This window comes from Leptopilina heterotoma, unplaced genomic scaffold (assembly GCF_015476425.1).
Source record: "Leptopilina heterotoma isolate Lh14 unplaced genomic scaffold, ASM1547642v1 Lhet_81, whole genome shotgun sequence".
NCBI lineage: Eukaryota > Metazoa > Arthropoda > Insecta > Hymenoptera > Figitidae > Leptopilina > Leptopilina heterotoma.
Window position 1 is genome coordinate 1,608,420 of NW_025111185.1, and position 12,524 is coordinate 1,620,943.

At 30.4% G+C, this 12,524-nt stretch overlaps 1 protein-coding gene across 1 annotated transcript; it reads left to right on the forward strand.

The window, feature by feature from the left end:
• Window positions 1-1,374: 1,374 nt before the first annotated feature.
• LOC122511321 lies at window positions 1,375-4,893 on the forward strand. The gene is made up of 5 exons (XM_043626480.1): window positions 1,375-1,824; window positions 1,908-3,695; window positions 3,812-4,431; window positions 4,520-4,752; window positions 4,877-4,893. The coding sequence occupies exons 1-5, from the start codon at window positions 1,375-1,377 to the stop codon at window positions 4,891-4,893; spliced, it is 3,108 nt and encodes a 1,035-aa protein (XP_043482415.1).
• The last annotated feature ends 7,631 nt before the right edge of the window (window positions 4,894-12,524 follow it).

Here is a 12,524-nt window from a genome sequence, read left to right on the forward strand (position 1 = left end):
CAATATTTTTTTTGGAATTTATAAAAAAAATATTCAAAACTAGAATTTTTCTTTTGATAAATAATAAATAATTAATTTTATAATGATAAATATTTAATTAATATTAAAGTTTTAGAACATTTAACATTTTTTTTAAAGTCAATTCTTGTTAGAATGTTCTACCAGAATTCAATTATTTAACTACAAAAATAAACAATTGATTTAATTATGCTACGTGATCTCGTCCTCTAGATCAAATGTAGTAACGCAAGTTGCTTGATCCATGCCACAGTTTTTTAAATATTCGCGCTAAAAGTTTCGCATTACCTTACTAGAGGGCATCCTTCCATTATATCGTCATTACGCTTTTCTGTGCGATCCATTCCACACGTGTCAGAAATTAATTAGAATAAAAATAAAAGTGTATAAAGTTTTGATAAATTATAAGTGATGGGACGTCAGAAATCGAAGTCCCGTAGTCCAAGAGGTTCCCGGAAAAGGCAACGAGATAAGGATATAGAGCGGATTTATCAAGAATTGGAACGACTTAAGAGGCCAAGGCGAGACGCGTCGTCGTCTTTGCATAAAAGAAACGATAGCAACGGCGAGCGAAGTCCGAGAGATTCGTCACGTTACAGGCAACACCGATCTCGGTCAAAATCAAGAGAAAAGAATCACCAAAGATCAAAAGGAGACAAAAAAGGCGGCGATCGTAGCCCGCGAGGCGCGACACGCCGAAGTCGAAATCGTTCTCGTTCCACATCTACACATAAACGCGACAAAGCTGGCGGCGAGCGTAGCCCGCGAGGTGCGCCACGACAGAGTCGAAATCGTTCTCGTTCTACATCTTCTCCACATAAACATGACAATCATGACGGCGAGCGTAGCCCGCGAGGTACGTCACGTCAGAATTGAAATCGTTCTCGTTCCACATCTTCTACACATAAACGTGACAATTATGACGGCGGGCGTAGCCCGCGAGGTACGTCACGTCAGTCTCGAAATCGTTCTCGGTCCATGGCTCACACACCAAAACGCGACAAAAATAGCGGCGAGCGTAGTCCGCGAGGCGCGCCACGTCTTAGTCGATATAATTCCTCATCTTCAGGGTCATCTCGATCATCATCGTCAAGTTCTTACTCGAGGAAATCACGGACCTCTCGATCGCCTAATACTTCTCGGCGAAACCATCGTTCAAAGTCAAACACAAACGCGACATCGACCGAGCAAAAACGAAAAAACTCGACCACAAACGATCAAGAAATTTCCCAAATCGATGCTGAAATTCTCAGCTTACTCGGTAATGTTAACGAAAACGCTAAATTAGGTCCGGACATTTACACTTCTGTATCAGAAGTATGGATAAAAAATCTGGGGTTAGGAATTTCCAAAGAAATGAAAAAAGGACTGATAGAAAAACATCCCTTTCCCGGAAATTGCAAAACACTACAAGCTCCACCATTAAATTCGGAAATTAAATGCTCCACCGGAGACCTGTCATTAAAAAAAGACAGCTTCCAAGTGATAACGCAAAACCAGTTAGGATCTGGTATCTCCGCAATGGGAAAGTGTTTAACCGAATTAATAATAAGATCCAAAAATGACCCTACCCTTTTACCACTCATTGGTGATCTAGCAGACTCAGGAGGACTTCTGACAGACCTCCACTATAGGATGTCAATGACAAGAAGATCATTTATTACTCCTGGTTTAAGTTTAATAATCAAAAAAATTGCAGATGAATGCCCAGTCGATACGCTTTTATACGGAGAAAATTTCGCCGAAAAATTAAAATTGGCAAAAGCAGCCGAAAGATCGAGCAAAGATATTGCTAAAACAGTGCCTGTAGGCTCGTCAACTAGGAGGACAAACGATTTTAAGAAGCGCACTTTTTCTAAAGAGGATTCGTCGAAACATTTAAACTACAGGGGCCCCCCCAAAAGGAATTACAGGACGAGGGGGGGGCAGATCAACAAATTCACTCGGTACAACACGCAGAAGAAGACTCAACGGTAATTGAAGTAAGTATAATCGCTGGTAGACTGAGACTGTTCGCTCATAATTGGTCAAAATTGACATCCGATAAAATAATTTATCAGTACGTCACAGGGTACGAAATCCCCTTCGTAAGTGAACCCTGGCAAACTGAATCTCCTAAGGAGTCAATAATTTCGTCTCAGGACGAAAGTGATTATTTTTCGGCAATTAATATTTTGCTCAAAAAGGGGGCAATATCAGAATGTCCACCCGTTAAAGGTCAATTCCTGTCAACCTATTTTTTGGCAGAAAAATCGAATGGCGAAAAACGTTTTATACTCAACTTGAAAAAATTAAATAAATTTATAAACCCACCCCATTTCAAATTAGAGGACAGAAAAACTGTCGCTAGAATTCTTTTTCAAGATGCCTTTTTAGCCACTTTAGATTTGACTGATGCATTTTTACTAATTCCAGTGTCGAAACCTTTCAGAAAATACCTACGGTTCATGTTTAAGGGCATTATTTATGAATTTAATTGTGTCCCATTCGGATTATGCACAGCCCCATATGCATTTACAAAAATTATGAAACCAGTCATCGAGAATCTTCGATCGCGTTCGTTCCTTTCCGTAGTTTATTTAGATGATTTTTTATTAATCGGGAAATCTAAAAAACAATGTGAAGAAAATATTATAGCCACGAAACAACTTTTAACAAGTTTAGGCTTTATCATTAACTTCGAAAAATCAGATACAAAAATAACAACAAAAATAAAATATTTAGGGTTCATCTGGGACACAAACAAAATGACTCTAGAACTAACGGAAAAGAAAAAGATATCGATTTTAACAAAAGCTAATAAATTCTACAAATTAAGAAAATGCAAAATCAGGGAGTTAGCACAATTCGTAGGTACCCTAGTCGCGTCATGTCCAGCCGTTAAGTACGGAACCTTATATACCAAAAGTTTAGAAAGGGAAAAATTTCTATCGCTAGCAAAAGAAAATGATAACTTTGACAAATACGTCTCCCTTTCAAAATCGTTGCAACCGGACATTAAATGGTGGATCGATAATATATCATTATCAAAAAACCCAATTACTTCACAAGTCTTTATTCTCGAAATTTTTACAGACGCATCCCTGACAGGCTGGGGCGCCGTATGTAACGAAGAAAAAATCCATGGTTGGTGGAGTCTCGAAGATCAGAAACACCACATAAATTTCTTAGAATTGTTGGCCGCATTTTACGGACTAAAATGTTTCGCAAAAAATTTGCGATCACGAGACATTTTATTACGTATAGACAACACAACTGCGATATCTTACATAAATAAAATGGGTGGAATACAGTACCCAAAATTAACTTGCTTATGTAAAGATATTTGGCAGTGGTGCGAAAAACGCAACCTTTGGATTTTTGCTTCGTACATCGCCTCACATGAAAACGTAGATGCAGATCGGGAATCACGGTCATTACCACAGGAAACAGAGTGGGAACTAGCACCCTGGGCATTTAATAAAATTGAAAATACTTTTGGCCCATTCAAAATTGATCTTTTTGCATCCACCGCGAATAAAAAATGCAAAAAATTTATATCGTGGAAACAAGATCCGAACTCCTACGCAATAGATGCGTTCACCGTGAATTGGAACGGGTTTAAATTTTATGCTTTTCCACCTTTTTCCGTCATCCTTAGAACTCTGCAAAAAATAATTACGGATAAAGCCGAAGGGGTACTAGTAATTCCATTATGGCCGACACAGTCTTGGTTCCCCTTATTCAATTCTCTGTTACTGAAAAAACCAATATATTTTGAACCGGATTCTGAATTACTTATCTGTCCATTTAGGGAAAACCATCCTCTCTCGAAGAAACTTACCCTGGCAGCAGGACTATTATCAGGGAAGCTTTTCTCGCACAGGGAGTCCCAGAAGCATCAATTCCGACGACACTCCAGTCCTTAGCGAGCAGCACCATTAAACAATACAACAAGCCTTTGAGGCTCTGGTGGAGTTATTGCAAAACAAGGAATCTTTCAATGTTCAAAGCATCGGTATCGGAAGCTATAGATTTTTTAACGTCTGTGTCGAAATCGATAAAAACGTATGGGACTTTGAATACGTATCGCTCAGCCGTCTCTCTAGTATTGAATCATGATTTAGGAAATAACCCAATCGTTAAGCGCTTTTGTAAAGGTTTTTCGGTGGAAAAACCTTCGCGTGCAAAATACGAAGATATCTGGGACCCAGACGTAGTCTTAAGATATCTTTCAGACCTTGGTCCAAACTCAGAATTGAGTTTAGAACAATTATCGAAAAAATTAGTAACTCTCATGGCTTTATCTACTGCTCAGCGCCTCCAAACTTTATCTAAAATTAACTTAGAAAATATTAAAGTATGCGACGATGCTATAAAAATTTATATTCCCGATAGACTAAAAACTACGAGAGTAGGCAAAAATCAACCATTGTTATATTTTCCATTTATGTCAGAGCAGCCAAATCTTTGCGTGGCAACACTAATTCAAACGTATATGGAAAAAAACCAATTCTGTCAGACCAGAAGGCGTGGATTCATTGTTACTAACGTATAAAAAACCATATCAACCTGCGAGTAGTCAAACTTTGAGTCGATGGCTCAAGGAAATCATGAGCATGAGCGGAATAGACGTCAGCACCTTTGCGGGATACAGCGCGAAACATGCAGCTGTGTCTGCAGCAAAACGAAAAGGTTTAAGTATTGAAAACATAAGAGCGGCTGCAGGTTGGTCACATAAATCAAATGTGTTCGGTAAATTCTACAATCGTCCTCTTCGAGAGACATGTAATTTCGCAAGTACTGTATTAAACTGCGAAAAATAAAAGGTGTTATTCAAATCGAAATTCTTATCTTTAAACAACTACATTTGATCTAGAGGACGAGATCACGTAGCATAATTGTACGATTAAACGAACTTACCTGAAGTGAAGTTCAATCGAAATTATGCGAGTAGATCTCGTCCGAATAGATCACTCCCACCCTACCCTAATCAACCCATATCGATTTGAATCAAATTAAACATCAAAGCGTAATGGCGATATAATGGAAGGATGCCCTCTAGTAAGGTAATGCGAAACTTTTAGCGCGAATATTTAAAAAACTGTGGCATGGATCAAGCAACTTGCGTTACTACATTTGATCTATTCGGACGAGATCTACTCGCATAATTTCGATTGAACTTCACTTCAGGTAAGTTCGTTTAATCGTACAATAATTCATTTTTTCTTAAAATTAGATTCTTATAAAGTATATTTTATTAAAATTTTTTAAAACCATTTAATTCTTTCACAGAAATTAAATAAATTTTTAAGAATAATCTCATTTTTCGTGGAGTTCATTTAAAGTTGTATTAAAAATAATTGAAATCCTGTGAAGAATTTTATTATTTAAGAGAATAATTGAATTTTTGCAACAAATTCTTATTACATTTTTTTTGAATAATTGAAATTCGGCGAAGAACTTTATTGTTTATGAAATAAATTGAATTTTTGCAACGATTTTTTATTAAATTGTATTAGAAATAATTGAAATCCTGTGAAGAATTTTATTATTTATGAAAACAATTGATTTCTTGTGAGGAATTTTATTAAAATTTTTTAACGAATTTCTGTAAATAATTTTACTATTTTTGAAAATAATTGAATGCTAGGAAAAAATTTAATTAAAATTTCTTGAAAAAATTGAATTTTTTTTGAAGATTTTCACTAAGAAGTTTAAAAGTAATTAAATTTTTATTTGAGAAAAATAATTACAACTGCGGTATTGAAAATTAATTAATTCTTATAAGCACATTTTATCAAAATTATTATAAAAATCATTTAATTTCTATGAAGAATTTTATTATTTATAAAAATAATTGAATTCTTGCAACGAATTTTATTAAAATTTTTTAAATATTTAAACTTCAATGGAGAATTTTATTATTTATGACAATAATTGAATTATTGAGAAAAATTTTATTAAAATTGTATTTTAAATAATTGAATTTCTGTGAAGATTTTATTATTTATAAAAGTAATTTAATTTTATTAACATTGTTTAAAAATAATTGAATTTTATTAAAAAGGAAGGGGGGGAGGTGGTTGAAAATCATACAAGAAATTGCGTGACTTCATTGGTGAACGCTCCCGAAATAGTAGATTATTTTTAAATTTTTTAATTATTTTCAAATAATTGAATTTCAACGACAAATTGTTATATTTATGAAAATAATTGTATTTTATTAATATTTGTTTTAAATAATCAAATTCTATTAAAATAGCAATTAATGAAAATAATTGAATTTTAACAAAGAATTACGTTATTTGGGAAAATAACTGAATTCTTGTGAAAAATTTTAATATTTATGAAAATAGTTGGATTTTTGCGAAGAATTTTATTAAAATTTTATTTTAAATAATTGAATTTCAGCGAAAAATTTCATTATTTGAGAAAATAATTGAATTTTTGGGAAAAAATTTTCTTATAATTTTTGAGAATAATTAAATTGTTTCAAAGAATTTTATTAAAAATTTTTGAAGTGATTCTTAAGAATTTTATTAAAATTTTTTAGTATAATTTTTTTACTTCAATTATTAGCGGATTGTATTGTGAATATTTGTTGGGAGAGAAAAGTAACCGAATTGCGAATATTTTTTTGGGAAAAAAAGTACTCAAATTGTGAATATTTTTTTGGAAAAAAAGCAGTCAAATTGTAAATATTTTTTGGGAGGAAAAAATGAGTTAAGCGTGTCGTTTACCTGAATAGATAATCAATAGGGATCGGAGACAGTGCTTACTCGAGATTCAGATACTGATCAAAAGGTGAGCCCTGTCAGTTATTGAATGTCATTGTCGGCTCGCTTTTTGAGACCTCGGAACCGATTGGATTAAATGTATCCATTACTATTGTTGGCTTTTAAACGACTATTCTTGACGGCTGGTCGAGCGCGACTGAGCGAATATTATTCAGATTACGGAAATTGTCTCGTCCACTTCGAAACGTTTACGTTAGATCTCGTTTGAATTTCCGCAAATCTTTTTCCCCTCCAATAGCGTGCGAACATATATGTATATGTATATATAATATTGAATCGTCATGGGTCCCTTTTTACCTTAACGAGCTATCGACACGATCGCGACAAGAAGTTTTTCATGCGCCCCGCCGATGTCCTCTGCTCTCCGGAGGTCTTTTCTTTTTTCCGGACTTCTGTTTTCGAGCGGTCGCTCTGTCCAATTTCCGGTTCGTTGGACCGAACGCCCGGAGAAGCATTTTAGAAGGAACAAAACGAAGAGGAAGCTGCATGGACAGTCCTAATTTTCTCCAAGTTGTCGTTGTCGATGTCGTCGTTTGCTGGTATACAGGAATGAAGTAGAATTATTTTCAAGTTAAAGTGTACTTGTGGAATTGTTTTTTTTTATTAAGTATCGAAATTTTTTATTTTCGGAACGTGGAAAGATAAAAACAGAAATTTATTTCAATATTAAATATACATTGTGTATATTTTTTAAGAAAAATTTTATTTTTAAGTAATTTTTAAATTTCTAATTTTACTTTTTTTTTGTTTTCACTATTGTTTATATCGGACTAATGGATTTTTGTCTTTTTGCAGAAAACTTGGCGAATCATTGAAGCACAAGCATCGAAGACGCAGAAATTCGGAATTTGGGAGCAACTTCATAGTTTTTGCATTTTTTGAAGGAGAAGAAGACAAATTCCACTTCCACAAGTAAGATAATACAAGTAAGATAATTATGGGACATAATTATTTACACATGGAAAATAATATAAAGTAACTTTTACTACTTTCATAGTAAAACCTGAACTGTCAGAAACTTCTGCGCATTTCTGCGGTAACTTTTACTATATACTTTCGGAGTAAATTTTGCTACGTTCAAAGTAAATTTTACTACGTTCAAAGAACATATTTGTAAAAAATTAGTAAAATTTACTTCGAACGTAGCAAAATTTACTCCGAAAGTAGTCAAAGTTATCAGAAATGCGCGCAGAAGTTTCTGACAGTTTATTAATTAGGTTTTACTATGAAAGTATATAGTATATAGTATATATACTATATATTATATAGTATATAGTATAGTATATATATATAGTATATCCGTGCATTCTTCATAATTATTTACATGCACTGACTACTGTTCGTCAGAGTAGTTTTTATCACAGGTCAAGGAAATCAGGAAAAAATCTGAGAATTTTATCAAAAGTACTGAGAACAGTATTAAATTTCTGAAATTGATAAAAAAAATTCCAGTTCTAGGGGTCCAGCATAACTTTTAAAAATAAAAAAAAAGCAATTAAGACTTTTCGAATTTTTTTTTTCGCTTCATAAACTTTGAAATCACAACGAATTTTAATACAAAACCTTAAATAAAACCTTAAATTTTTCTTCTACTTTTGACAACAACAGGGCTCGAACTAGGTCCTTAAATCCCGTAAAAGTCAGTAGCTTTGCAAAAATTTTTGAGCAAAATTATTATGCTCAAAAATTTTTTTAAATTCTCGTCAAAATTTCAATTATTTTCAAAAATTTTGATAAAATTCTTGGCAAAATTTCAATTATGTTAAAAAATTTTCCTCAATTCAATGATTTTTAATAAGTATTACTATTCTAATAAAATTTCCCAAAAGAATTCGATTATTTAAAAAAAAAATTTAATAAAATTCTACACAAACCTTTAATTATTTTCAAAAAATAATAAAAATTTCAAAGGAATTTCGTTATTTACAAATTTTTTTTATAAAGTTCTTCGCAATCATTCAATTATTTTCATAAATAATAAAATTTTTACAGGGATTCAATTATTTTGGTAAATAATACAATTCTTATTAATAATTTAATTATTCTGATAAATAATAAAACTCATTGTAGAATTTCAATTATTTTTAATTAAATTTTAATTAAATTCCTGGAAACAATGTAATTATTCTTAAAAATTTTATTAAAAGTCGTCAAGAGAATTCAATTATTTAAAAATTTATTGATACAATTCTTTATGAGAATTCAATTTTAAGAAACATGCAATTATTCAATAAATTGTTTTTTGTTGTATTTAAATAATTAAATTCTAGTGGAATTTTCTTATAAAAATTGATTTAGGATTTCAGTTAAAATTTCAAATTATAATTGAATAGTAAAAGAATTAGAGCGTAAACTTTTAGAAATAATTGAATTTTGAAAAGATTTCAGATTAAAATCTTTGAAAATTTGAATTTTTCATATTTTTAACTAACAATTCTGTGGGATAAATTTTATTTGAGAAAAAGTTTAATTGAGGATTTTTTTATATTTCATGTTTTATATAGTTATGAAAAATTTAATTTATTGCTTTAAGTAAAATGTTCTTTTATTTTTGTCATAAATGATCCGTAATTTTTCATTTTTGGTCCGCAAAGTCCGTATTTTTAAATACTTTCACTGGTTCGAGCCCTGCAATAATTGCATTTTATAAATTATTAAATTGAATTTATTTTAAACAATTTAATTTTTAAAGAACTTTCATAAAATTATTATTTATAAATTGCTTGGCGAATAATTTTACTTAAAAATCCAAAAAAAATAGTAAAATTTTGAAAAAGTTGCGTTTATATTTTTCTATGAATAATCAAATTTCAAGATTTAAAATTTTTAATTATTTAAAATCCTAAATCTTGTGGAATTTTTTGTTGTTGAAATAATTGAATTTCGAAGAATTTAAAATTTTTGAAAATTTTACATCTTGTGGAAATTTTTTATAAATCTTTGAATTTTAAAAGGTTTTTAATTTAAGATTTTGAAAAATCTGAATTCTTATGGACAATTTTTTTGAATTTCAAAAGGTTTTAAATTTTTGTTAAAAATCCTACGCGGAGAAAAATATAAAGTAACTTTTACTACTTTTATATAGTAAAAAATTTCCGGTAAAGCATTTCTGGTAATTTTTACTATACTTTTGGAATAAATTTTGCTACGTTTGAAGTAAATATTTGTAAAAATAAGTAAAATTTACTTCGAACGTATAGCAAAATTTACTCCAAAAGTATAGTAAAAATTACCAGAAATGCTTTGCCGGAAATTTTTTACTATAAAAGTAGTAAAAGTTACTTTATATTTTTCTCCGTGTGAATCATTAAAAAATTTTTAGAAATAATTGAATTTTAAAAGCTTTTAAAGTGAAAAATGTTAATTAAAAGTGAACTTGAAAAAAATTGAAATTAGAAATTTTCGAGAATCTCAATTTTTGTGAAAAATGTTTGTTTTCAAATAATTAAATTTAAAAAGATACAATTTAAAAATTAAACTTTGAGTTTTAATTCAAAACAATTGTGTTTAATTAATTTTTGTTATTATTTAATCTTTAAGAAATTAAATTAGAATTTCATTGATTTTAAAATTCGAAATGCATTTAAAAAGAGAAATTATCAACAACAAAAAATGAGGAAAATGGCAAAGAAAATAACAAACTTTAATTAAAAACTTTTATTTTTTTCAGTTTAAAGTTTGTTATTTTCTTTTCCATTTTCCTCATTTTCTTGATAATTTCTCTTTTTAAATGCGTTTGGAATTTTAAAATCAATGAAATTCTAATTTAATTTCTTTAGGATTAAATAATAACAAACATTAATAAAACACAATTGTTTTGAATTAAAAATCATAGTTTAATTTGTAAATTCTATCTTTTTAAGATTTTTGAGAATCTCAATTTTTTTGGAAAATTCATTTTTCACAAAAATTTGGATTCTCGAAAATTTCTAATTTCAATTCTTTGAAAGTTCAATTATAATAAATATTTTTTAAAAATATTACATGATTTTATCACTCGGTTGTTTTAAATATTTTAAAAAAATAGTGAATTTAACGATCATTCTGAGTCAGTGATGACACGGAATGATCGTTAAATTGAATATTTTATTAAATATTTTTTAAGTTTAAAGATATTTAATTATAGCTATATTTTAATTTTAAAATTAAAATATTATAATTAAATATCGAATACGAAAAATTAAATTTAAAAATGTTTTGTTTTTTTACATCTTTCGGGCTTGATTATATCGACAATTGAAAAGAAACTATAGAAATCCAAAAGAAAATATAAAAACCACTCGATCTTGAATCAAAGCAACCCTTTACTTTCCCACAGTGAATTATATATATTTGAAGTTAAATCTTTTTCTCTCAGTACATAGGAGCTGAAAGCATGAAATTTGTTGCGATTCGGTACCGAGACGATGCTCTAGCTTTGGAATCGAATTAAGTTTCCAGAGAAGTGCAACTGGTTCATTTCTTAGACGGGTTCGCGAGACCAGGACACTGGTTAGATGATCATCCAGCTTGGTTCGTTGGAAAAAGGTATATGAAGGATAATGCTGGGACAAAGGGAAGATGTGCGCGCGCGGTCGACTGTGCAATCCTAGAAACCATTTCTCGTTTGTCGGAGGAGAAATTGATAATAAAAAAAAGAGAAAAGAAGCCAAAGAGTGCGAGAGAAAGAAAACCGAGTTCAAATTGAGAAAAAAGAGGGGAAGAAAAAAAATAACGAAGATGTTCCTCGGGGATATGTTTAACAGGATGATCTACTCTACAAGGGATATTTATATATTGGATGGACCCCCTTATATTTGAGATTATTTTTCTGCCATTTCAGGGCTAATTTCGTTCGCATAAAGAGCGGATCCTTAGATGCCCCGGCTTAGCTTCATCGTGCATTCTATTCTTGCTCAACGAAACGCTTCTTTCGCCTTTTTGTTTAGAAAAAAAAAAGAGAGAGAGAGAGAGAAAAAAAACATTTTCTAAACATTGCGTCGCGTCAAGAGTGCACGCCCCGACACAATTTTCACCGGCTAGATGCGCGCACCTTGAAAGATCTATCGTCTGCGATGCTCTCTTCCTTTGATGTTTTCTCGCTTGTAATGATTATGGAAATGCGACAGAGAGCTGACAAGCCTAGCCAAATGTCTACTCATCCATTTTTTTTTCCTTTTTCTAAAACTGATTCACTAGGATTTTAAATTTTCTTACGTAATTATATAAACTATTTATCAATGAAACTTATTTCAGGGTTGACATCAAAAAAATTTGATTGTTTTTTCCTTGACCTTTGAAAATTGATTTCCAGACAGAATTTCAATTTTTTCTCCTTGACCCCTAAGAATATTAAAATATTTACTCTTTTCTCCTAATTATTTTCATAGTGAATCAAAATTCACTCCGAAAATAATGTAATTGAATTTTTACGAGAAATTTAATTAAAATTGTATTCAAAGCAATTCCTACCAAATATTTTATTATCATATTTACTAAAATAATTGAATTTTTAGGAAGTTCGCAATTTGAAGTTAATTTCTGTTTGCTCTTAACTTTTTAAAATAATTTTCCTTTTTAAATGTTTTCAATTTTTGAAATTAATGTACTGAAAATCATTTAATTCTTGCAAAGTATTTATCAAAAAAATTTGATTAATTGTAATTAATAATAATTTTCCTATTAAATTTTATTCAAATTAATCATAGAAAATTAAATTTTTCTAAACAATTTTATTAGACTTTTTAT

Bases quoted from the DNA above. Each gene is read 5' to 3' on its own strand.
- LOC122511321 (XM_043626480.1), top strand. From the start codon at position 1,375: ATGAAAAAAGGACTGATAGAAAAACATCCCTTTCCCGGAAATTGCAAA. The intron at 1,825-1,907 runs GTAGGCTCGTCA...TTTAAACTACAG, and splicing joins ATATTGCTAAAACAGTGCCT to GGGCCCCCCCAAAAGGAATT. The intron at 3,696-3,811 runs GTACTAGTAATT...CTGTCCATTTAG, and splicing joins TTACGGATAAAGCCGAAGGG to GGAAAACCATCCTCTCTCGA.